Source organism: Copadichromis virginalis, linkage group LG19 (genome assembly GCF_057382275.1).
Source record: "Copadichromis virginalis isolate Kocher_CV1m ecotype Utaka linkage group LG19, C_Virginalis_male_GT1.1, whole genome shotgun sequence".
NCBI lineage: Eukaryota > Metazoa > Chordata > Actinopteri > Cichliformes > Cichlidae > Copadichromis > Copadichromis virginalis.
This window is the reverse complement of record NC_140636.1, coordinates 9,558,164-9,584,360: the sequence shown is the minus strand read 5'-3', so window position 1 is coordinate 9,584,360 and position 26,197 is coordinate 9,558,164. Positions and strand designations below refer to the sequence as shown.

Here is a 26,197-nt window from a genome sequence, read left to right as displayed (position 1 = left end):
TGCTCTTGCATCATCTGAATAATTCAGTTTCTGAGTATTCTTAAACTTGCCTCTCAGTATTTAATGGGCCACCTTGGTGACCTACGTAAACGTATAAACACTAAAGCCCACATTTGACACACTCGCTAACACACCTGCAGCTGTGTGGCCTGGTGGATGAGAGAGGCAGGCAGATTGTGTTGGTCAGCCTCGACCTGCTGCTGCAGAGACTCCTGGATGTGAGCAGCAGCCTGACAAATAAACACACCAACAATTAAAACCTGTAGAGATTTTGATAATAAACAGTCAATTTAGAGTCGACTGATCTATTAACAGAGCAAATTACCAATATAACAAGTAAGCTAAAACTTATCTCAATTGAAGTTAGATATTATGTCTTCTTACTTTCTCTATTTTTATCAGTATTAATAAAGCAATTTACTGACTGATTTTAAAACACATGCAGACCTGTTTCTCTGCACTGTCCTCCTGCAGGATCCTGAGCTGCTTTTCTCTGCTGGCCAGCGCGATCTGGACCACAGGAAGTAGTCTGCACAGATCATCAATGCACTGCTGACCACACTTTAACCCCGGGACATTGCTGACCTTTGACCCCTGAGAAACAAGCTCACTGCCAAGGGTGGCAAGCTCTGCTGAGAGACTCTGAAAAGGAAGATGAATAGTAAAGATCCTTCTTTTAGTTAAGCTTTAACTAACAGTAAGATGCATTATTGATATTTCACTTATAATTTTTTCCCAAAAGGGTCGATAAAATGTCAGAATTAAGAACACTGAGCCATAAAAATTGCAGTGTGAAGTTAAAAGCTGATATGGTTGCACAAAAAGTTAAGGATAAAAAAAACACATCATGACACTTCCCTTTAAAGGTAATGTCAGTGTCTACAGAAATAGCTCACGGAAAGTAACAACAAGCCTCACACTGATGCTTCAGAAAATGAAGGGGGATCATTAAAGTCACTATCACGCCTCAGATTTTTCAGCCATAGATGCAGGAATGCTGATGATGACAATTTTGAAACTGAAAACAACCGTAAACATCTGATGTTAAGTGCTTCTTTGCAGTGAGGCGTCTCACCTGTAGGTGAAGCAGCCTCAGCTGGGGTTCTTCTTCATGTGTCACCAGAACAGGTGAGCACAGCATGCTTTTCATTGAGTCCAGGCACAGGGATGCTCCATGCAATACATGAAACAAACCTTCATCAACGGTCTGATGGGTTCCCTCAGCAGGGCAGGCCTGGGTATGAAAGATGAGCAAAACCGTTAGCAGGGTCATGTTAACAATTTATTAAAATTTGGCCTACATCCACAAAGGTTTTCTTTTAGGCTATTTGTTTCAGTTTTATGCAAGGCTGAGTTGATTTCCTTTCATCTTTTACTTTACTACTATAATTTTTTTAATGTTTTTTAAAGTGGACAATAGCAAATTTCTTGATCAAATATTAAAGCGAATCAGCCCAGGGACCTCAATTTATTAGAATTTTTAATATTATGCATATTGACGTTTAGTTGGTGTTGTCCAACTGTTATTTTCCATACTGTGATTCTGATACTTAATTGCCTGTAAGGTGTCCTTGAGTGTCCTAAAAGTTGCATATAAATAAATTATTATTGTTATTATTATTATTATTACATTAAAACATGCATCAGTTATATTATTGGTGCTGCATTAAAGATTGTTTCACTTTTCAGTCCTGTGACAACTCAAAATGAGGTCCAGCCTTACCTATAAACTATAAATACCTTGGAGTACACATTGACAATAAACTGGACTGGGCTAAAAACACCACAGCACTTTACAGGAAGGGCCAGAGTCGTCTCTATTTTTTGAGGCGACTGAGGTCCTTCAACATCTGCCAGAAAATGCTGAGGATTTTCTATGAGTCTGTTGTGGCCAGTGCGATCCTCTATGCTGTTGCATGCTGGGGGAGCAGGCTGAGGGTTGCAGATGCCAACAGACTTAATAAACTGATCCGTAAGGCCAGCAATGTTGTGGGGATGGAGCTGGACTCCCTCAAGGTGGTGTCGGAGAGGCGGATGCTGTCCAAGATAAAGACAATGTTGGATAACACCTCCCACCCACTCCATGACATGCTGGTCAGTCACAGGAGCACGTTCAGTGAGAGACTGAGATTACCGAAAAGCACCACTGAACGACACAGGAAATCTTTCCTGCCTGTGGCCATCTCCCTGTACAACGCATCCACTTAACACACTGTTTACTGCTACAACTACACATGTTTCTTTACCAACTATTTATTTATGAGTGACTTATGTATGTATATATATGTATATATTATACTATTCTTAGTTAGTGTATTGTCTGTCTTGTCTTAATGTTGGTTTAAAATGGAGCACTGTAACAAAAAATAATTTCCCCCAGGGATCAATAAAGTATTCTGATTCTGATTCTGATTCTGATACCTATACCTTGTAATTATTTGATAAGATGACACTGATCCCAGTGCTAAGATCAATATTATACTTTGTTGGTTTTCTTATTGATTTTTGATCTTTCGGGGAGAAAAAGTGGGCTCAGATTTTCAGCATCAACACCACTGAGTCTGAACACAGTGTAAAAACTGTGGCTGGAATTTGTTTATTAGTTGTGTTTTGGATCACATCACATATTTACTGATCACATAAAACTCTTTTCTTTCAGATCTCATACATTGTTTATGCCACTGATAATGCAAGCTGCATAACTTAATAGAAAGCTAATTTAATACAATTACATTTAACTGGTTATAGTTACAAATAATTCTAAATTACATATTACCTTTAAAGGGAATATAAATTTAGGAAGCTAATCATCTCACATCCCTTCAGCTTTATCTCAGGCTCTCTAGTCTTGAGAAGAAAACCAGCAACTGGCCTCGTGTAACAGCTTCTATACTCTCTGATAAACAGCCCTAATATAATGGCTCCTCACCTGATTCAGAAGCTCTGCAGATGTGTGCCCCAGCTCTCTCAGATGGCTGATGCAGGTCTGGAGCTCTTTCAGGTTTTTTCTGGCAATCATGCATCCTGCTGTTCCATTGCTACGCTTCACAGATGAGTCTGTCACCTTCATAAAGAGAGAGAAAGAGAGAGCCACACAGACAGAGAGAGACGGAGAAAAACATCAGAGGAAAAGTTAGAGACACACGCTACTCTAATCATGCCCTGCAGGGGTTCCCATAACACCAACGAGACAACAAAGTGGCATCTGCTCAAAGAAGGTGATAATCAAGCATGGCGAGAACACCGATTTGTCCCTTTCTCTCTTGTATTTGAAATGTGATAATCAAGCACCTCAGTCTCACGATGAAGGACTTACCTCGGAGGGAGGAAGCAGCCAGCTCTCTTCCAAAGCCAGCAGCTGACTGTGAAGGTGATCCCACTTCTTCTGAGCCGAATCCTCCTCCTCATCAGCCGCAGCAGGAGGCGACCTGCAGCCAGAGAACAAGCTGAAAATTAACACTTCATCTCACTCCAGCTTTCTTTCTTTCTATATAGATTGAAGTTGAATTAAGAAAATACTGTAGTCTTTTTCTTCGTCCTATAAGTAAAATACCTTATTTAAAAATGTAAATGTATGTTATATTTTAAAACAACTAAAACTCTGTAATATGTGTTTGACAACAATTTAATAGAGTGAAGAAGCTGTTTTGCCTTAGTGAGAGCTGGCTGTGGTCCTCGGACTCCTGGCGGTAAAGCAGCGCTCTGCTGCCATGCCTGGCGATGGCCTGAGTTAGTCCTCTTTGTTCACTGAGCTCGAGCTCCAGCTCCTACACAAAAGTAAAATATCAAGTTTAACAATTTTAACTGTTTATATTTGATACAATGTCTGTGTGTCTGTGTCACGTCACATACTGACACAAATTAAAAGCCATACTTCATCTATTAGCGGCGGCTTATTGTCAAAGCAGCCATTTATTTTACTTGAATCGCTCCCTTTCTAATTATTTCCCGCTAGCTATTAGGTCAGTGGTTCCCAAAGTGGGGGGCACAGAGCCATTGCGGGGGTGCGGTAAAAAAAAAAGAAAGAAAGAAAGAAAAAAAACCCCTGCTTGGACACTGCTAGCATAATGGACAGGTCTTTGACGGGGCTCCCGCACAAAGCAAAGCAGAGGATGAAGCGTCGCCAAATATGCTTCCAAACCAACTTCTTTCCAAACCAAAAACTAGAAAATATGACGAGGCATATGTTGCCTTCGGCTTCACCTGCACAACGGCGGTGCCAAGGTAGGCCTCCCCGACAGAATTTGTTTCCCCTGCATTGGGAGCACGCTGGGCTGTGCAAATCATGGCCGAACAGTAAACACATTCTTGATTTTTAGCTCACAAACACTTATTATAATGAAATTTTGGCGATGTTAGCTCTTTATACAGTGGGATACAAATACTATCAAGCTGATGCTGCCACAATTTGCTCCCACTGTTCAAATCATGGTATGTTCATGGTTTCTCTTTCTTTTTCTCTCAGCTTTTCAGCTCCACCTTTTGGCTTTTCTTAGCCTCTACGAGGTGCACTCAGTGTTGCCAACTCATCAGTAAGGAAAATCGCTATTGGCTGTCCTAAAAGTCGCTAGAAGTCGCCAAATGACGCCATCATCTAATTTGCATAATTGATCATGCTAATGTAATTGTAACTAACCTATGTTGTTGGAGAGAGAAATAACATCGCGGAAGAGACATAAAGTGAGTAAAAAACGTCCTAAATGCAGTTAGAATTTATTTAGAACTACAAATCTTTACCCTGGCCTGGACCGGAAAAAGTGACCCGAAATTGGCACTCTGGTGGAGTTACTTTGTGTGTGAGAGTGTGTGTTTATAAGTAGTTTTAAACCTTGTGATCCACAAAACAGCAAAACATTAAAAGAAGAATTGACTGCGTTACAGTCAGTGCGGGAGCAGCGGCTTCGCTCATGCGCGATTCATTTGCCGTTTGGACGCATAGGTGTGAACATCTCCTGCCCTGATAGCAGTTGAGGGAGGACTATCCTCCGCCTGGGAGCGCTTTGGCACGGGTGAGGTGCCCAAGGCAGCACCGCTGCTTGTTGAGAGTAAGAGCAACACGCCCTGTCACGTCAAAAAGTCGTCATAAATAAGTCTCCAATAATACCAGAAAAAGTCGCCAGATTTGTCGCTAGTCGCTTTTTAGAAAAAAAAAAGTCGCTAAGGGGGTCTGAAAACTCGCTAAATATAGCGACAAAGTCGCTAAGTTGGCAACACTGGGTGCACTGACGGGCAGGGAATGTAGGGGAGATTTGATTGGGCAATCCAGTGTCAGTAATGAAAATTAACCAATGGGTTGCTCAGGGGTTGAAGTATGCAGAAAGTGCCACAGCTAAAAACTTATTGATATTAACAAAATTAAATACTGACATCCACCTCTGATCCTATGTACTTATGTCACAGGAAAACGAGAAAACATGCTGGTAGAAGGGATTTTTAATGCCCCAGTATGTTCTGAATGTTTGCATTTGGGTGAAATACACAAAAAGCAGTCAGACACATGAAATACACAAAATCCCACACCACTGGAACCTAACATCAAAGCAGCTAATGGCATCAGTACCTTCTGCTGCTGCAGGCTGCTCTGTCTGAGAAGTTTGTTTTTAGGTGATGAGAAGATCTCTTGAACACTGTTGCTGCGCCTCACTTTAGACTCAAGCTGGCAATCTGCCTGAGAAACTAAATGCTGTGGAAAAACAGGTGAAATGTACACACAAGAATGAAAGCTAAAGAGTTTATCAGTATCACTTCAACTGTACGAGTTCTTGAAGGTAGCAGCTTTAAGAAACAAGTCTAAATGCAAACATGTACGCGATGTGTTGCTTATGAAAGGACGCCACTATTGAGCTGCTGGTGAGCCTGCACTAGTTTATCTGCAGAGCTGTTAATAATTATCAAAGGCAGACTTTGCCACACAGTACCTAGTGTGACGTTACTTTCAGCGGCACAGTTGTAAACCTGCAACCTCAGTTAAAGTTTGTAAGCAGGACTAGAGAGCGTGCAAGAACACAGACTGAAAGAATATAATACGTTATGCTGCTTTGCTTTTGATGATAAATCTTAGTTTGAAATTATCCAGGAACCTAAAGGGACAGTTTTTCAGAGCAAAAGTGAAGTTAATTTAACATAAGAATGAATTTAACTGAGTAAGGAAAATTGTGAATGGACTGGTGGCATTTATCTACTCCACCTGAGCACTCAAAGGGCCTCATACATCCATTAATTCTGCCAAATATTCACACTCCAGTGAATTCATCAGGAGCAACTTGGGGTTGTCTTGCCCAAAGATTTAACCAGCAACCTTCTAATCACAGCCACCCCAAACAACTGAATACAAAACAACTATGCAGCCATCTGCCAAAGATTTAGTGTATGTACCTGCTCCTGGGGCCCTTTGTTGCTGCTCATCCTCTCCTCTTCTTGTCTGTTCTGTAGCATCTGTTGAAAGGACATCAGGTTGTTTTTCAGGAGTTCCAGCCTGGTGGTAAGAAGCTCAGCTGCCTCCTGCTGGGATCCCGCAGCTCCCAGTTCACTCTGCTGGTGCTGCTGGTCAGCGGTTTGACTGAGAGCTGACAAGCTGGCTACCTTCTGCTCAATCTCCAGAAACATCTCCTGTAGACCAGCAAACAAACACACACGAATACAGTCAAGACCACTGTAATCCTAAGAAGACTTGTCCATCTGCAGTGTAGGTAGGTTGCAAAGCAGCTTGCAGTTGTCCAATATGAGATTTGCCAGTTGGATCACCTGCTTCTTTAGCAATTTGTTTATTGTTTGTAGTGTTTGAGTGGAACAGTTAGTTTGCAAGTCATTTGAATATCAGGTTACATTTAGCTGAGTATTATTAGACACCCTTAGCGTTTCTCCACCTCCCTTCCATAATTTAACTATCACTGATCTTTAAAATTCTTCCATGACTCAGACTTCAATGAATTCTCAACTGTGTTGTTTAGACTTTAACATTTCAGCATGCTTCAGTATTTGGAGTACAAATAAGTGTTCAGGTTCTCACAGTTCTTACAGTTTACCTGACCTTTTAGCTCCTGTGAGCACATGTCCTTCAGATATTTTACACACCATTTATTTGTTCAACATCTTTTAACTTCAGTTAAAACTTCAGTTCTTTGATGTCAACTTGAAATATTGCTCTTTTAATATTATATCAATTATATCAGTTTAAGATATTTCCATTGTGTTTATTTATAAAAGACAGTAGCATTAAATCTTTTCATTCTTTTAACTGTCTGTTTCACGTGTAACATTTTCACCAGCCAGGACTTCATTATTTGAAGGCTGGCCTTGGAAGCTCCACCTCTTAGATACGCCCTTCTTTTCTTTATTGTTTTCACTCCTTTATTACCTCGCCTCCTGCTCTGTTTTGACACCACTACGAAAAACAACAATTAAAACAAAGATTTAGCTCTGGAGCTCAGCTTAAATGAAAAATGCCGAGCACATTGATGATGTCAAAGTTATATGTGGGTGATGCATGACGGAGCTAATTTGAATAGGAAGATACATCTCAGTGGCTCATTTTAATGCTCCATTAAAATGTGATGTGTGCCTGTGAGATGTGTTTAACGCCTGAAACTTTAATGGAGGCTCAAGTTACACTCTCAGGGTAAGCCAGGAGTCCTTGAATAGAAAATTCCTGCTAAAGCTTGAATAAAGATAATGTTGAATCCTGTTAGGGCATGATGCTACTGACTGTAAGCTGTTATATTGCCCCAGCTGATTGAATGTTTAAACAGAAAAAGTAATGCTGCTTTAAAACCTCTAAATGTGATTTACAATACCTGTTAGTCATTACCTACTCCTATATAATATGTTTATATACAAAATACAATACTATTACACTCTTAAAAGTAAATACTGCCCAGGGAGTGAGCTGCCTTAGTGAAGCTTTGCTACTTGGTTATTCCTGACATGTTGATTTTTTTCATTTTTTTTGTTTTGGACACCACCTCTGCAGCTACACAGTAGCTGGCACATGGAGGCACTACTATGAACTCTGCACCTATGAAATTGTTTTATGCCATGTGTTTATAGCCACAATCACATTTAACAATGAGAGCGATAGTCATATCCAATCAGACATCTGCATCAAAAAGTTTAAGAAGAGTAAGATCTTTGCAACTATTCCAAAGAGGCCATGTTTTTAAGGGATTTAATGACTGTCAGTAACAGTAAGGTTAGGCCTTCCATACCTGAAAGTCTTTCTTTTACTTTGCTGAGGTTTGAATTGACAATCTGTGCTGAACAAGAAAACATGAACCCAACTACAGAGATTACAGAAACCTAAGTAGGTAACAGTTAATGAACTCTGCTCAACCAGACTCATCTGAAATAGCTTTGATATGAGCACAAGGGGGGAAGAATAATACACGGCAAATAGAAGCATCCATGAAGAGCAGTTTCTGTGTCATAAAAAGCTCTCCTTAACCCCTTCTCTGAAGAAGAAGTAACACACATCTACTGCATTACATACTGGGCTGTGTTGCCAGTGCAAACTCCATTTCACTTTTCTGTATATTCAAATATCGCAATGTGAAACAAAATATGGGCAGGGCGATAAATTGCTATGATAAAAAAAGAAAAGCAAAAGAAATCATCAAAAATTGAAATGTTGTGTGTTGTCTAACACCTCCTAGTTCCATTCAGCAGTAGCGTTTATTACAAACCAAATTCTAAAATGTTGGAATGCTGTGTAAAATGTAGATAAAAAAACAAAAATGATGCTTTGATTTGCATTTCTTATAAACCAAAATGTCAAATTTCAGTGTGTCTGATGACAGAACACTTTTCTACTTTTGCTCCTTCTATTTAAAATGCACTTTGGCCCTGAGAAAACGGCAGCATTTCTGGGTCATGTTCACATATGGCTTCTTCATTGCGTGATAGAGCTCTGCATTTTGCAGAAGGCATGTCTTGCTGTGTTCAGAGACAATGATGAAGTGTTCCTGAGCACATGCCGTGATTTCAGTGACAAAATCATATCATATCTTTTAATGAAGTTCTGCCTCTGGGCCCAAAGATTATGAGCATCCATTATGGATTTGTGGCCTTGTGCTTTGCTGATATTCTGAGACATGCTGCTGCTGTCAATCTCCAACATTTTTCATGAAATGTTAAAATACTTGAACAGTTTGAACACATGATATGTTTTCCATGCTCTATTGTAAATAAAATGTGGGTTTATGAGATTTGCACATCAATAATTCGGTTTTATTACCATTTGACACAGTGTATCAACATTTTGGAACTATAATTTCCTCCTTGCATCTCTTTGTGAATCATCACAATGTCAGAAGAAAAGTCTGTCTTGTTATAGGTCTTGTTGCATAGCATTAATTATTCTGTTGATTTATGTCAAACAATATTAAAACTTTGATTAACAAAGCGATAATAGCTTCAAAGCAGGCTTTTATTCCTGATGGCAGTTACCAGATGTGATGTAGTTTAGCATTTTTTAAATGAGAACCCATTGATTTGGTGACTGTAAGGGCAAAGGTTAAAGAGGTTAAAGTTTTTCAGATGTCTGTGCTACGGCTTTTTGTCAATGATATCTATTTGTTGTTTATGTGGAGTCCATTAGTAGACTTCCTCAGATTATTTTGCAGTCCTTAAAAAAGCTTTAAAAAAGTTAAATAAGTACATTTTAACAAATTTTGACACAACCTGAATAAAAACAATATTAAATAACTGTATTACGTCTATGTGACTTTGAAATTCATCATACTGAAAAAAGACTGCGTGAATGTAATGTGGGCTTGTAAAGTGTGCCAACACAGTCAGCACAGAGACAACTGAGGTAACATTTGTCTCTTGTAAATTCTGGGAGGGGGCTGGTCCCCCTGGTGGGCGGAGCTTACCTGACAGGTAAGCAGTTGTTGTTCCACGCTGTCTTGCATAGTTGCTACACCGGCAACACCGGCAGCTTGAAGACTCCTCTGGGATTTCTGCAGCCACAGCTCCAGCTGGCTGAGCCTCTCCAGGCACACATGGAGGACACCTTCAAAGAGGCGAGGTCCAGACTGGGATCCAACCTGCTGGTCTGATTCCTGACAGACAAGCACAACACACCCAGCTAAGCCTCTCTGCTCCAGAGTTTCAGGGTAGAGAGGGAGGAAGATGAGGAAAGTGAAGAGTAAAAGCTGACTGGTTCCTGAAGTTTGTAGCTCTAATACTGATATAAACAAATATTTCTAACCTGTTTCTTTGTTCTCACTCTACCACTCCCAGTAACTTACCCCCCGCACTGGTTATCTCTCTTTCCCTCGCTCTGTTTCACTCCTCTTTCTTTCTCTCTCTGAGCTCCACCCACCTGAAACCACTTCCTGGAGCTGTGGCAGGGCCGCAGGGACAGAATGACAGAGGAACAGAAAGAAAAAAGCCCTCAGGCGACAGGGGTGGAGCTGACTGAGGACAGAGGGCCAGGTAAGCTGAGTAAGCCTTAAACGCAGGATCCAAACACCCTCCCACTTCCTCCAGAACCTGTCAGGGAAATTTGTAGCTGGGAAACAGCTGATTGGTGCTTGAATGCTTTTATACATTCTGACGTCCTTTTCACTGTTTTTACTACATTTGTAATCCTTGCTTCACTTTTACAGTGAATTATTCTCACTTTTCACTGTATAAGTTTAAACTGTTGTGTAAAATAATGGATTGATTTCCTTTCATGACTGATCTCTGTGCACACAGTCGTGAAGGAACTGCAGAGGAACCTATGCAGCCTTAACAGGAGGAATGTCAAAATTACTCACACTGTTCATTATTCATCAGCCTTTGATGTCAGGAGGTGGTGTGGAAAATATCCTCTGTAAAACCATCCCTTACATAGATTATAAATCTGAACTCAGTGCACCCATTTCACAATCATAAAACAAGTTGCTCCCCTCAGCTCTATCATTTATTAATTTGAAACAATAGATCATAATTTTAAAATACTTCCTGACTTTGCTTTTGTAATTTTAGAGGGCTGTTTTTCATCAAATCAATCAAGTATGAATGGCTTAATTTAGTTAGGAAAACGTTAGTATACTGTGTGCATAAAAATTCACTTTCTTGCCACAAAAAAGGGATGTTTGGAACACAAGTTTCAAATATTCTGCATGGACGTGAGTTCAAAAATGTAAGTGAGAAGTGCATTAGGGTGCATTCATGATAAATGCAGATGAAACACATACAGCAATATGAGTAAACTGAGAAAACTTCACATCAAGCTGCAATGTTGCATCACAGGTTAAGATATGAAATCAGTGAGTTGTAGATAAGTTTAGATAAGTTTCTCAGTCCAGCCTGTTTGTCTGCAACCACCACCTCATCCACCCCTGAATGGTTAGGATGTTAGCAGGAGGACAGCGCTTTTGGTGTGCTTCAACTTGATGCCAATTTAAAAATGTATCGATTTCAGTTCGGTCCTGAAATCGTAAATGTGAAGGTAGAGGTGCTGATCCTTCACTTATTTTAGGAAGTGTGTGTTGGTCAGTGTTGCCTCTGTGTCAAGAGGGTTTTATCAGAGTCTTTCCAGATGTTAATGTTACAGAACTGGACTTCATTCATGCCTCCATTAATCAAGTAGCACTGTCTCCCTCTTTAGATTACTCAATCGCTAATCACTAGCTCTCTTGTGAATGTATTTTTGGAAAGTGTTATGCGTGCTTTATGTACTGTATATACCCCTCTGGGTGTCTGCCCCCCGCCCCCTTCATGCAAACCCCCTCTGTCCCTTCATGAGCTCCTGACACAGAAAAAGAGAGACAGAGGAGTGGATCACTATTGTGGGTTTATTTGTATTTGTGCTCTTTTTTCTCTTTCTTTTAATGATATGCAGACAGAATGGGGGAAAAACATGAGGAAAACGATGTAGTACAGCACATGCCAGGTAATGTAAGATGTCTGCTGCTTTCAGATGAAAACCTTGTATCTCCAAAAATTGTAGATTTTTCTTTCTTTAAAAAAAAAAAGATTTCCCTAATTGTAAACACACTACTGTAACGTAGAGATTGTTTTAGGACGATTTATTAAATGCTTACTTCTGAATAAAAAGTAAGCACTGTAGTGGGATTTACAAAGTTTCCATCTGTGCACAGCAGCCAGTGACTCAGCATTCATGATAAACCAGTGCATTTTCATGGCCAACAGTCATCTTCACAAGATAATTAAGGTCTTAAGTATAAAAGGTGTATTTTAAAGAGTGATAATATTTATTAGTTTATTTATTCATGACAAAGCAGGAATCATTATCCACACTGTCCTGCTGCAAGGCAGTGATCGAGTCAATCACATCTGTAAACAACACACCCCACTTTATGAGCTTATGGAAATACAAATGGCAGATGCACAGAAGCAACTAAAGAAATATTTATTTTATCACATATGCTCTGCATTTGCTGGTAAATCAGCCCAGATGGTAAATGAAAAGGTCAACAATCAAAAAGTTTTAACATTTTAAATCACCATTCCCTATAAGATACATTATAAAACATGGCTCACAAAATGTGTCTATTAATACACTTTGTTTCTGTTTTAATAAAACTAACCCATCAGAATAAAGGTCCATGCTAAGGCAAAGGCTTAATACAGACTGTTAAAAACATCCACCACACATACAAAATACCATCCGCCTACTTTCAGTTTTCTTGGGGGGTAAAACGGTAACCATCAGCAACCACTTCTCATTTGTAGCAGATGTAGTGCTGTGTCATCCTGAACCACGTGTCAGTGGTGTTGACTTGTCAAAGAATAAGCAGATTTCTCTGCAAGCTCAGTAATCCTTCGTCTAAACTCAGAAATAAACTTGAAAAGTACTTATTTGGCAAACCTCTGCTTTGGTTCTTTCCTGCACTTTAGTTTTTGCCATGCAGTAAGACATAATAAAGGATTCAAATGTAAACAATTTTAAGCAATCATCTGCCATGTAAATGCACTGTGAGACATGTCTAAAAGAACCCTAACATCAGGAGCTCTAGAACTGGTTCTAGAAGAAAAGGTGTCCTTGGTTTACTTCTACAAGAAGACAGGAGCTCTAAGTTTTGCTATCAAAGAAAAACAGGAACAAACAGGACTCGTTCTACAACATTTTAGAGGAGAGGGGTACTCTAAATGATTTCAATGATAAGTAGGTGTTCTAGAGTTGTTTCTTGTAAAGGAGTCATTTGGTTCTACAAAGGCTTTACAAAACCACTATTTTGAGAAAAGCGAGACGCTACCGCTCGCTCAAAAAAAGAAATGACTCCCAATATGAGTACAACAGAAGGCAGTAAAGCGTCTGGTCTGGAGTAATGTGGGAGGTCAATCCAACACCTAGTGGCTCAGAAATAGAGGCTAGAATAGAAAAAGTTGGAGGAATCAATCTAGGGGACTATAGAGAAAGAATAGAAATCTTGATTCTAGAACTGTTTTCAAACTAGATCCAGAAAAAGGTGACAGATTTACGATGCTGCGTAGACGCTATTGCCAGCAAAGACATGAAAGGTCTATAAGTCTTCAAACAGTGGCCTCTAGGCTCGCTTTGAGGTGTGCTTGGAGATTTTGCACAGAAATGGTTCTAGGTTTAGATTGATGAGAAAAAAAAGATGCAGTTCTACAAGTTCTAGATCTAGGAGACTACACATTTCTGCTGTGACCCAGAGCTGGATTTGGAGACTTTTACGGTCGGCGATGTGTTTACCATACTCTCAGGCAGTGACTGAGTTGTGACTGCGCCCAGGGGTTTTGATAAAGCTTCAGATGAACTTGTTTCTGTGGTGTCAGTGGTGCCCTCAACATCCTGAAGAAATATGATCAGGGTTAGACGCTCACTCAGGTCAGTCAGTTAAATACATTGACCACTTAGTTCTATCATGTCACCAGATAAGATATCACACGGTTACTCATACACTCTGTTAAGGAACTATGTTACATAATGTTAGAGGATTTTTGATGTTATGTTATCTAGTACAACCCATTGTATTATGAAAAAGAAATGCAATGAGTCTGATTTATTTTCAATCCTTTTTGCCAATAAAACCTCAAATAAATAAAATCAATAAAACAATGTAATGCCGTCTTTGTTTTCTATACATATACTCACAAATGTATATATTATATACATAAAGGCTTAGTCATAAATTCATTACAAGTTTAAAAAAAATGTTAAAACTAAAACTAGAAAAAAATGTTGTTACACTGTAATTTTTGTGCCCACTTATTCAAACAATGACCAAAACGGTTTAGGAGTCCAAAATAAAAAATCTTTTAATAACTTACATGATGGCTTAAGATATTCTTGATTTTTATTATTTTCATTCTCTACCATATTTGATTAAAAACAGCATTGCATTTGCCCAAGAATACGTCCGTGTAGGTTCTCAGTTATAAAGGTCACGGCAGTCTCAAGAGCTTGAAAAAGAAGGACTTCTCATCCAAGAAGCTTCCTCAGTTCTAAAACCATAAGGTGGATCCCAGGTATTTAACCCCTGGTGGGAGTTATCACCACATGAGCTAACAAGTGGAAAAAGACATGGGTCATTACCACTACAGGTTTCCCAGGCGCCTTAACCCCCAATCCTCAACCTCCACTCACACCTTACTTAAGGTGACCTCAATACATCACACAATAGGCTGGGGCAAGGTCTCACAGTGATTTCACCTAAAACCCCTGGTGGTACTGACCCACACATGTTTTCATATCTTGGCCCATGTGATGATGCCTTCTTTTTTGGGCTCTTAAGATGTATCCATGAAATACTTATTAAATTCATTACTAATTCATCACTCAGTGGCTTCTCACTGATGAAAGTTTATTTACCTTTGTGTCTTCTGTAGGCTGTTCAGTGCTTTGTCCAGTGGCAGCTTCAGTCTCTTCTGAGGCAACAACCACAGGTTCCTGACACCACAATGACAAATGTTATAGCCTTCTATATAACCAAGCAGACCAAAATGTTAAGCTGCTGAAAATAAAAAACATTTTTGAGTAAAATGAATTCATTCATCTAAGGTAACACAGTATCCATCTGTAATACATCCATATGCGTGTTTGATACTGTCATATGGATCAACAAATCCAGTGTGCAGTAGGGTGGAAGAAGGAAAAGAAATAACTCAAATCTGCAGCAATAGCAGAGATGTATTAATGATCAGGAAGGAATTTAATATCATGAGTAGGGAGATGGTAGTAGGGATGAGGAGGGTGAGGGGACAGTGCCAGCGGTGGAGATCAGAGTGACCCAGCTCAAAGAATGGCAGCGACTATTCATACAGCTGTTACAAATGATGTCATTTGACTGGATTGGTGGGAATCGTGATGTCATGATCAGTCATTGGGTCTCAGGTGTGTTATCAGTTTTAAAAATTTCAAACTTTTCCTATAATTTGTTCCACAACTTGCGATGGAATTTATTATAGCAGATCCCGCCCACCTACACCATAAGCGGGTGACCTCGGGTCACAAAGAACTCCACCAGGAAAAGAACTGTTGAAAACGAGTGAAGGACAGAGGAAGAACAGAGATTTATTGATTTTCCACAGCAGCTCTCACTCATCTTTACCTCTGGTGAAGAGCCCAGGAAAACATCCCAGAGCCACCAATAAAAACCTCCTCCACCTTCTTCCACTCTCTGTTCCTCACTGCTTTTTTTTTCTGTGGCTTCTTCAGCCTGGAGCACGCCTTGATGCTTCCGCTGCTGACACGGAAACACGCTTACAGTATGTGTAGAGTGACACAAGTGGGGGTTAAAAATCTAGCCTGGCCAGTTTTGAGTTTTTATTGTTTCCAATATTTTCTTTGATATTAAGTAAAATTAACATTTTGTTTTTAATGGCCACTAACAAGTTATACAACAGTAGAAGACTTCTTAGATGTGCAAAATAGATCATGTGCTTCCCTGTAAAGCCTTAAATTGATATGACTCATAATGTTATATCTACTTGAAGCTTCTAGTAAATACACTGCTCAAAAAAATTGAACTGGAAAGGATCAGCCTACAGCTGGCTCAATTCAAACACGCCCTGAAAATCAAAGTAAAAGAATTTGTGTCAGGCTAGTCAAATGCTTTGTAGCAACTAGTTTTTTCATGGCCTTTGGATGCTTGTATGTATGCCTGACAACACTGGTGTATGCTCCCAAAAAGGCAACAGCTGGTTTCACCTCCCATAATGTCCCCGAGCTGTTCTGTATTCTCACCACATGAAGCTGGGCATTGTGGTGCACCAGGAGAAACCCAGGACTCACTCTACCAGTGTAGGGTCTGCCTAGCCTGTAGAGGTCTGTGTGTTCTTCCATGGATATGCCTCCCCAGACCATCACTGACCCATGCATAGCTGAATCGGTCATGCTGATCAATGTTACAAGCAGCATAATGTTCTCTGTGGCTTCTCCAGGACGTGGGCCCTCAGGCCATCCTCATGAAGTCTGTTCCTGATTTTTTGGTTACAGACACTCACACTAGTGACCTGCTGGAGATCATTTTGTAGCATGTGGTGCTGATGCAAGCTGCTCATGGGTTAAGGACTTTCTTTGTCCTTTTTTTCAGCTGTCCTAGAGTAACTGCCTGTCTCCTGGAAACTCCCCCATTCTCTTGAAACCGTGCTGGGAGTCACAGAAAACTTTCTCTGCAACTTAACTGACCAGATCAACATCCGAGAAGTATAACTGACCTGATTAAAAAGTGTCCATTTTTTTGAGCAGGTTACAAAGCAGATAATTGAAGCAACATATTTACTTGAAGTATTTTACATATCTTGCCAACCTTCAATATTTATTGGGTTTTTTTTTTTATCATTTATTCAAATTATTTTCTCTAAGTTCAAACTAATCTTGTCAATAATTAAAATATCTTTCTGTTAATGAGTGCACAATTGTCCTAGTCTGAGAACTTGAAATGTCTTGAACACTCACACACACACACACACACACACACACACACACACACACACACACACACACACACACACACACACACACACACGCACACATAACAAACAAACAAAAAAAACATTTCTTGGTAAACATTAGTAATATTAAGCATGCACAGGAAGTTAAATGACACTTTGGGGATTTTATTTTTAATTTTTTACCAGTTTGTTAATAACACATGTAGGAACTACGCATGCGAGTACCAGGTATTGCACACTTTGTCCTGACACGCCCCAAAAGGCCAATCTGTTCAATTTCTTTGCTTTTTTATTTTTTGCAGGTGTTCTTGTATGCTGGTATGTGTCATAAAGAAGAGCTTTTTCAATGAACTTAATGAATTAACTGTGTGATTATAAGCTTCTTTTTTCTCTGTCCATGGTATTCTTACCTGGGTAATATCAGGTGTTGGGGCCTGCCTTTGTTCAGGTGAGGACTGCTCCACAGTCAGCAGTGTAGCTCCAGACCTCCGCAGTACATCCTCCTCAACACGAGCAATTCTGATCTGACCCTGCTCTTCCTTTTGAGAGAAAGCACACCGTACAGGTTCGCTTAAATTATGTTCCACATATGAAGTGTTTGGAATATCACATAATGACTGACACAATATAACTGAACTTTATCCTTCAACTACTGTCGCTGCCATTGTAAAATAACTTGCATTATAATAAAGAACTTAAATGACATTCACTTTTATTTTTTGTAGTTTTATACATATTATAATTCATGTAACAGTGATGTTTCATGATTTTTTTTAACTTGTATTTACTTATTTATGTTATTTATAGACCAAGCTCACCTCAGCCTCCTCAGATGTAGCTTTTTCAGATGCAGATGTTTTGAGTTCAGTGGTCGTCTGTTGGGCCGCCTGAGCTTTGGCTTGTGTGGGAGTTGGAGGCTGCTGGATAAATAACGCAGGAACCTTCTACAAACAGAGTGAAGCAGAAAGTTCGCACCAATCTTCTTGTAGATAAAATATCTGAGCAGCTGACTGATGGATTAACTAACTGACCTTCTCCAATTCCAGCAGCAGAGTCTGGAGCTGGTCCACCACAGTAAAGACAGTCAGAGTTTCTTCAGCCTTCTCAGGAAGACAAAGGCCTGGCTTACATTTCTGGATCTCAGCTACTGTTCTCCTCATCGACTGGATCCTCTGCTCAACCGCCTGCACACATAGAAGAGGGTTGAGAAAAATAAGAAAACGATGACTTTTACATTTATCCTTTTGTACAATTTGGGCAATCACGTCACGCTAATCCAAATGAAAACAAAGAAACTAACAAACCTTTAAACTGTCCTCTCTGGGGCTGGGAAAACTCTCTGGAGAAGATAGCAAGTTCTTGATCTCTGCGACATCATTCTCCATCCGCTTGACTTCACTCTCAATCGCCTCCACCTCCTAGAGGTTAAGACATTATCAGTCTAGTCTGACAGTAGAGAGTACAGTCTAGATAATATCCACTGAAGAGTAAAACAAAGAAACCAATCGAATCTCACAGCGGCAGCATGCTCCAGCTGAGACAGAGGAGCTGTGAAGCTGTCCTGAACGTCGGCCACTTGGCGATCTGCTTCGACCAGCTGTTCCTGGAGAGCTGTGACATCACAAACCTGCGACATTTCCTTCAGGACCGAGCTGAAGCCCTGCAGTGTGTTTCTGATCTGGACTGAATCATCCAGGACCAACTGCATCCCCAAGAGACAGAAAGAGCATTTTTTGGTTAAAAATGAATCACCACAAAATGGTTTGCTGTGCTGTGGAAAGAGCTGTGCAGACAGCAGCGTGTACCGACCTGCAGGGCGTGAACGTGACTGCTCAAACATTTAGCTGTGGTGTAGGTGCAGGGAGCGGCAAGCCACGACTGAGCCTCGGACATCCAGCTCTTGGAGCTTTTGACCATCTCTTGATGTTCCTGAAGCCACGTTTGAATCTAAAGAGAAACAGAACGTTTAAATAGGGAAAAGCTTAGACATTTTTAAACTTATCAAAAGTATCACAGATGATAACAGAGACAGTAATGTGGAAGATTTAGGTTAAAAAGTCTGAGCTTGGTGATTCAAAGTCATTATATTTTTGGTGTTTGACACTAAGCAGACAAACCATACAGCAGGGCAGTGAGGAGTTAGACAGCTAACAGTTTTAGGAAGCTTTTCTCACCTTGCTGATCAGGGTGGTCCTCTGCTCTGCCTGTTTGGCCAGCTGGGAGTGAAGCTGCTGAACCTCCACTAGTCTTTCTGTGAGGATCAGCACCTCCTCAGGCTTCTCTAAGTCTTGCATGTCCACTTCCAGCGCTGCCAGACGCGAGTGCCACGCATCCAGCTCGTCCCAGGCACGCTGAGCACACACACAAGGGGAGATTTATAATATTTATTCACTGACACACAAGCTGATTAGCCAGCCCCCTTCAGAAAGTGTTTCCCTCACTCACAGTTGACTTGTGAAGCAAGTCCTCGCTAAAGAGTCATTTCTGTTTTTGCAATCTATATTTTACATGAAAAGATGCACATAATGCTACGAAAAGAAAGTGGAATTTGTTGGTGTATTTGAAAACAGAGTAGGAGGATGAAAGCAGCATGAAAACTGAAAATAGAAATAGATGTACGCAAAAAAAAAAAAATCATAAAAAAGAAAACAAAACAAGACTCAGCCCAAACGGCTTGTGTTTTCTCAACAAAAGAGCAGCGAAGTGATCACACATGTAGAACATGACACACACACAAACACACACACACAGAAGGCAGCAAAGACGCATCCCAAACAGTAAAACTTACCACGGATCTTCTGGCCAGCAGAGGACAAATGTTATATTGGACATCCTGTTATGTTTTCCTCACCCTCTTACAATCTATTAAATAATGATTTATTGTATTCTACTCAACAAGCTGTAACAATGAACCAGACACCCTGTTTCCTCATCACTCCCCACCTTCTGAGTGATCTTTGCTTGAGTCACAGTGGGACTCCTCTGTTCCAGTCTCTTCTGAACAGATCTCAGGCCAGCCTCGATATCAGACATCCTCGCGCCCAACCTGTGAACAGGACCGCTCCTCTCTATCGCCTCTCCCACCTGATGGAACAGTCAGGAAAAAACATTATCAGCTAGACCTAAATGGATGTTGAATTTATTGTTTTGTTACAAACATCTGCCTATCAATAGATTATTGATCTCTTAAAGGATCAATACACTCCTCATCATTAAAATGTCCAAATTAAGCCTTTTTCACCTTTTCTTCTACTTGCTGCAGAGACTTAGTGATGTCCTGCATTTGGCTGTCAATCTCAACCGGGACCAAAGTGTACATATCTGAGTATTTCATCTTCAGGTTCTCCATGATACGGTGCAGCAAAGACTTCTGGGTACACAGCTGGCTGTAGAGCGCCTGAAACCACACAGATAGGCAGCCTTTTAAATAAAAGGGATTACAAAAGATATTAACAAATAAATAAATAACAAGAAAGAATAAGTGTTTTGAAGAGTCTGTTAGAAGAGAAAACTAATCATAACAACAGTAATATTGATGGATTTTCTTGATGACTCATCATAACCATAAACTATTTTGTTTGGGTCATTGTACTTAGCACCAAAGAGAGTTTCCTCTATCAAATAACACTTGTAAGCAGATGCTTTAAAAAATGCTGACACTTGACTCTCTAACCAACATCAGCAATTTCTTTTGCATAGATGTCTACAGTTTGGGGGTTTCATTTTATGCAGAGCAGAAATCTTATTTTGGCACAAAATATCAGTCTCATGTACAAGTCTCACTAAAGAAAGTCCTTCTTGTAAGCTTTTAGCTCCTTGTCAAGCCGTCCTCTCGCTGTGTCCTGCTGCGCTGCCGTCAAACACAGTCTGCCTCACTCCTTCATTTACAAAATACTTAAAAGTGAACTCATTTCACCTCACTATGATTCTACTGCACAATAAAAACAATATAAAGATCAGAAAAAAGTTAAAATATGACAAATAACACAGTGGAGACTACCTGGGTCTGAAAGCGTCCGATGGTCTACTATACGGGGAGGCGCATCTTGATATCACGATGGGAAACTGAGCTTCTGTGTGTGTGTGTGTGTGTGTGTGTGTGTGTGCATGCGTGTGTGTGTGTGTGTGTGCATTTGTGTGTGTGTGTGTGTTAAACAAAGCAAGGGAGGAGGAGAGGGTATGCAAAGACAGTTTCTTTGCATGAGAGAACAGGAGATGAAGAGTGCGAATTGTGTGTGTGTCCTGTATAGCTATCTTTGTAAAAATCAAATAGTGTTTTATGGAATAATGAACATTTTTTAATTAAGAAGCCATCTGAGGTCATTCTAGATTTAAAACACATGAGGTCAATGTAGAACATTTAGAGATTTTAACAAAGAGAGACGACATAATTGCAAAACCTGTGTAATTTTGCAAAATTTACATTTGAGGAAATTTATAATTTTAATGGTCTCTGTCTTTAATAAAGATATTTAATGAACTCTATATATTTTAGAAAAGTGAGGATATTTTTATTCCTGCTTCTGACAAAGGGATGTTTGAAAAGTTAGCATTTGATTTTAGAGTGAGTTAGTTTTACACGGAGGTTAGCTAAAAGCTAAAATACATCAACATATGACAATGAGTGTCCTCACAAGTGCAACAGGAGAAATGTGTGTGTCTTTGTGTGTGCCCATGAAATGACTTGGCTACAACAGCCACCTGGAAGATCCACTTACAAGACAGAACAAAAGGTGTCTGGTACAAGAGCAGGATGAGGGTGGAGGGAGTGATGAGGGGGGGGACCGTTGGATGACGGAAAGGGGGTCTTTCAGAAAATGTGTGTGTGTGTGTGTGTGTGTGTGTGTGTGTGTGTGTGTGTGTGTTTGAATAGAAAGCTGGAGTGGATGAGATGTTGGCCTCTGCTCAGGTTTCAGGACAAGGGGCAGAGTGATTCTGTGGGTTGGTGGGTTCATAGACACAAGCACCAAACAGCTTCTGGGTCTGAAGCCAAGCCAACGGTTAGATTGAAAGATTTAATATTTAGTGACACTTTTACTACACAGCCAACAAGCTGCTTCACTCTATATTCATTAAGGTTAGGGGTAGAAAAGCCCTGATGACTAATTCCTGGATTCATCAGCAAGGCTTTGGGAGAGTTCTGACCAAATCTGTGGTAAACATCCTTATAATATCTGCAAAGTAGTTCCTACCAGCTGTCATAGAAAAAAGTATTTAAACTTCTGGGATATTGATCTATTCACTTAAGCAGTGAAGGGGGTTGTTAATCAATTTTCAACTGCTTTGTTGTTCACCACCACATTTTGTTTGAGCGGCTGAACAATTTGGTGGGTGTATCTAGATCTGCTTTGGAGTGATTGTCATCATATCTTTCTGAACAAGTCTTTTGGTGGCTGTTTCTAAATACAAGTGCTCATCCTGTCCTCTTAGCTGTGGTGTGCCACAAGGTTCTGTATTGGGGCCCTTATTGTTTCTATTACATCTACTCTAAGCACCTCGGCCAGGTTGCTTAATTATTTTTTTCACTTTGAATTTTGGGTGTCTTTGAATATAACCCTCTGTAGGTTCATAATTTTTATTTTCATCAAATCACGTGGCATCCTTCAGTTCCTGACACATTGTCCAGTATAGATATCCAGCATGATTTTTTCCCCCATTGAGATTTTATGTGTTTTCAAATTGTTCCTTTAATCTTTTAATTTCTTTGAGCAGTGTATAAGCATCACTCTCAGTGTTTAGTTGTTGTCATGCTGTTGAGTGTAACTTTTCTAACTGAGAGCAAAGACAAGTGCATCATTATAAAAATAGCTATGATGTTACACTGAGTACAAATGCATCATTGTGTTTCATTTCAGATGATGAAACTGTCCTGTCTCATTAGAGGCTGATTATTTCCACTCCAGTGGCTGGGATGGAGCGAGAAACTGTGAGCACACTGATGTGTTTTTAGATTAGAGGATTACAAAGTGGGACCTCGATATACCCAGAGGTCCTTCAGTGAACCAGAGGAATGGCTTGCCTAATTAGAAACACTTAAATTTCACTAGTGTTTTCTTTTCTCTACAAAGGTTTAATTCGCAGTTGGGGATGATTTCCTCATCTCCAAAATTCTTTTGGGGAGGAATATAACTGCATTTCCAGCTCATGGTGGATTTTAGTCATCGACATGCAAAACTTATGGTATCATTGAAAAATTAAGACAGATCTAGGCTATGTAACCTTACAAGGTTCAATGACTGGCATGACCATTCACAAAAACTACTCTGTCAGAAAATGAATGACATTTTGTGTGCCCTTGTGAAAAAATTAATGGCAAGTCGTGTTATCACACTTAATGTATTGAAATGTAAAGCAAGTTTTAGAAGGAACTTCAAGGAACTCCACAAAACCGTGTGCAGGTGTGATGTAACTCTGAAAAACAAGAACTCAAGAGTCTCACCTGCAGCTCCTGTGTGCTGCTGCTCTGCTCCATCTCTGTCAGAAGAGATGCAGCAGCCTTCAGCCAAACCCGGATACCCTGCAGCTCCTCTCGCACCTTTTCTCTGTCCTCCAGCTCCTGCCTAGCTGCCTGCAAACCCTCCCTGCTTCTCTGCTTCACACTGTGAAAACACACAAACATCCAGCCATTTAAACAGAAGCTAAGCAACTTTACGGCTGCTTACCTAACATCCATAAGAAAATGACTGAATACAACATGACTATTGAATACAACATATGGGTCCTAATGCCAAGTGTAAGCTGGGAAGACCTTATACACCAATCGCCTTCTATGACTAACCTACTTAAAGCTGACTGCTTAACCAGGACTTATGGGTAACTTAGTCTCTGTGTGCCTAAAGAACAGAGATCATAATGAACATGGCTCATTTATGCGTATGAAAGAGGAGAGCAATGAAAGTTTGTCAGGAAAAGTATCAATGCCTTCTTAATACTACAAAACTCCTCTTCTTTCTCAAGCATACTGCATCACTAAACACACATGTGTCTTGTAGGACGGAGAAAGTCCTCCTTTTTAGAAACATCACACTGCTCTTCTTTTATTACAGATGGATTATACACGAGACCACACATTGTCCAGAGCCACAATGATAGCTTTAAGTCAGGTCTTTCAGCCTTTGTGTGGTGAATGTTCCAGGATTAAATGGATCTGATTTTGCTGCTGGAGTCAAAAGATTATTTTGGTGGTTGTAATTACCTGCACAGTTATGCATGTTGGTAGAACTTGGACTGTAGTTTCATTTAGAGTACATCAAAACATAAAGGGAGTAAAAACTTGCAAACAGAATAATGAGTTGCACATCAAACAATATCTCACTTGTCATATCGGCCCTGCATTGCTTGCAGCTGCTGACAGAGTTGAATAGGAGGAGCCTGCTCCAGGTGGGCAGGGACACCCAGCAGCCTGGCAGTGCGCAGTTCCAGTGCAGACAGCGCTCTGTGTTCACAGTCCAGCCTGTCCTGGTACTGTTCCCAGGACTGCAGCACGTCCTGAAGCTCCTCGGTAGATGCCTTCACCTTGGAGCTGTCAGGAAGCTCTGCCTCCACTCCCTGCAGTAACACAGAGGCCTTCTCCACCTGAGAGGAAGAACCCAACAAAATTGGCCATTTATAATTAGGGTTAGCTAAGCATGCTCAAAAATGCTCAAAACACATGTCGATGTAAACTTACGCTGTCTGAGATATCACTCCATTCTCTGATTCTCTGTTTGCTACGAGTTGTCAGCTCCTGTGTGCAGTGACGTAGTCTTAATACCCATCTCCAGATACAAGTCATGGCGGTCTCCCTGCTTCCGCGACAGCCCTGCTCTGAACACCACTCCTGCAGCTCTTCCAGACGTCTCAGGAGGGCCTCCATCTCCTCTGCAAGTGCCTGATTAGGGGTATCAGTAAAAATGAATTCTGTTTCTGTGTGGAAATTTTCAACTTTTATCCACAAAAGCATTAAAGTTTTTTCAGAGCAGGTTTATACTCACTCTAAGATTTGCCTCCTGGTCAGTGCAGTCAGTGAGACAGGTGACCTTCTGAGTGATGAGCTGTAAGAGTCTGTTCGCTGTACTCTTCACGCTCTGCATGATTTCTTCTTTGCACTTGATGTAATTTCTGTGCTGCTCTGCACACCTGAAAGACAAATATGTTGATCTTTTAGTGTCAGATTTAAAATAAGGGCTCACATTCACAAAGGCTCTGCAGCTTAATGCCATTTGCAGGTCTTGTAGTTTCTATCGTGCAATGACTGTTTAGTAAATGTAGTAAAATGGTGTTTGAAACATGCTAAATAGCTAAACAAGAAAAACAAATATTTCCAATGCAGCGAGTGAAGTTTTTTTTTTTTTTTGATAAATAACTGTTACTTGTGGGCACCAGTTTAGCTCAATGGGTGAACAGGAAGAAGTTGACAACTGTCGGTGTGATCATTCGTAAATGGAAGAAATATAAATGATCATCAGTGTCCCTCAGTCTGGAGCTCCGTGCAACATCTTGTCTCGTGAAATGAGGATGATCATGAGAAGGAGGGTGGATAAGCTCAAAACTAAAGGGAAGGAGCTTGTTAACGATCTGAAAGCAGATGGACCAGTCACCAAGAACACCACTGGTAACCCGTTACACTGTAATGGACTGAAATCTTGTAGCACCTGCAAGGTCCCCTTGCTCAAGAAGCCACACGCACAGGTCTGTCTTAAGTTTGCCAGTGAACAGCTAAACGATCAGAGAGTGCTTGGGAGAAAGTGCCGTGGTCAGATGAAACCAAAAGTATTTGGCATTTTAGCAAAACTAATAAGAAGAAAGATAACTATCATTATTTCTTTGTTTTATCTTTGCATGTGCAATCACACACTTCTACCAAAAAAAGCTTTTCAGGAAGATAAATCTGACTTTTAGGACTGAGCTGAGTACCTGCTGAGACACTCCAACTTCACATGGCCCTTTGCCTGGAGAGTGGACATCATCACCAGGAGTTGGCTCAGAATACTCTCTTGGAGCTGCTCCACCTTCAGTGGGGACAGGTATGGATGCAGAGCAGTCTGGTCTTGGAGCTGTTCTACATGAATTTGAAATTGCTGCTGGAGTGAGGCCAAAGCCTGCTGGGTCTCCTCGACTCTGTCACCGCAGACCCCAGCAGAGCCCTGAGGTGGCAGCATAGACACCTCAATATCCCTCAGGAACTGTACAGCCTGTTTAACAGAACAGGTGTAGCTTCTCAGTGACTCCCTGGCCTGAGTGATGTTCTCCTAAAACAATAGGAAAACAAACAACACATTTTTTCAGATTGGCAGGTTCACTCCATAGTGTAGATTTTTTTTAAACCATCTGCGTAATTCCTTTG

The 26,197-nt window shown here is 40.5% G+C and overlaps 2 protein-coding genes across 4 annotated transcripts in view; both read right to left on the bottom strand.

Annotated features, from left to right (window-relative positions):
* The window catches only part of LOC146685525 (nesprin-2-like), a 55,006-nt gene extending 44,708 nt beyond the window's left edge, over positions 1–10,298 (bottom strand). Inside the window, exons 1-9 of the mRNA XM_085441504.1 lie at positions 9,870–10,298; positions 6,376–6,609; positions 5,561–5,683; positions 3,652–3,767; positions 3,317–3,428; positions 2,930–3,064; positions 1,076–1,234; positions 448–642; positions 135–230 (exon numbers count right to left, since the gene is read on the bottom strand). Of these exons, the coding sequence (XP_085297630.1) occupies positions 135–230; positions 448–642; positions 1,076–1,234; positions 2,930–3,064; positions 3,317–3,428; positions 3,652–3,767; positions 5,561–5,683; positions 6,376–6,609; positions 9,870–9,908 (1,209 nt within the window). The 5' untranslated portion in view covers positions 9,909–10,298. The remainder of the gene's footprint in view (positions 1–134; positions 231–447; positions 643–1,075; positions 1,235–2,929; positions 3,065–3,316; positions 3,429–3,651; positions 3,768–5,560; positions 5,684–6,375; positions 6,610–9,869) is intronic.
* Positions 10,299–11,765: 1,467 nt separating this feature from the next.
* Positions 11,766–26,197, bottom strand: part of LOC146685524 (uncharacterized) — an 88,749-nt gene continuing 74,317 nt past the window's right edge. Inside the window, exons 62-78 of one of the 3 annotated variants that reach the window (XM_085441499.1) lie at positions 25,768–26,102; positions 24,846–24,990; positions 24,542–24,742; positions 24,188–24,447; positions 23,312–23,471; positions 20,114–20,269; positions 19,816–19,956; positions 19,047–19,223; positions 18,682–18,819; positions 18,389–18,574; positions 18,177–18,290; positions 17,904–18,056; positions 17,691–17,816; positions 17,283–17,411; positions 15,528–15,662; positions 14,789–14,866; positions 11,766–13,768 (exon numbers count right to left, since the gene is read on the bottom strand). In XM_085441499.1, coding sequence (XP_085297625.1) covers positions 13,598–13,768; positions 14,789–14,866; positions 15,528–15,662; positions 17,283–17,411; positions 17,691–17,816; positions 17,904–18,056; positions 18,177–18,290; positions 18,389–18,574; positions 18,682–18,819; positions 19,047–19,223; positions 19,816–19,956; positions 20,114–20,269; positions 23,312–23,471; positions 24,188–24,447; positions 24,542–24,742; positions 24,846–24,990; positions 25,768–26,102 — 2,805 coding nt within the window. In that variant the 3' untranslated portion in view covers positions 11,766–13,597. The remainder of the gene's footprint in view (positions 13,769–14,788; positions 14,867–15,527; positions 15,663–17,282; positions 17,412–17,690; positions 17,817–17,903; positions 18,057–18,176; positions 18,291–18,388; positions 18,575–18,681; positions 18,820–19,046; positions 19,224–19,815; positions 19,957–20,113; positions 20,270–23,311; positions 23,472–24,187; positions 24,448–24,541; positions 24,743–24,845; positions 24,991–25,767; positions 26,103–26,197) is intronic. The other 2 variants (XM_085441497.1, XM_085441498.1) reach the window with 2 other exon arrangements.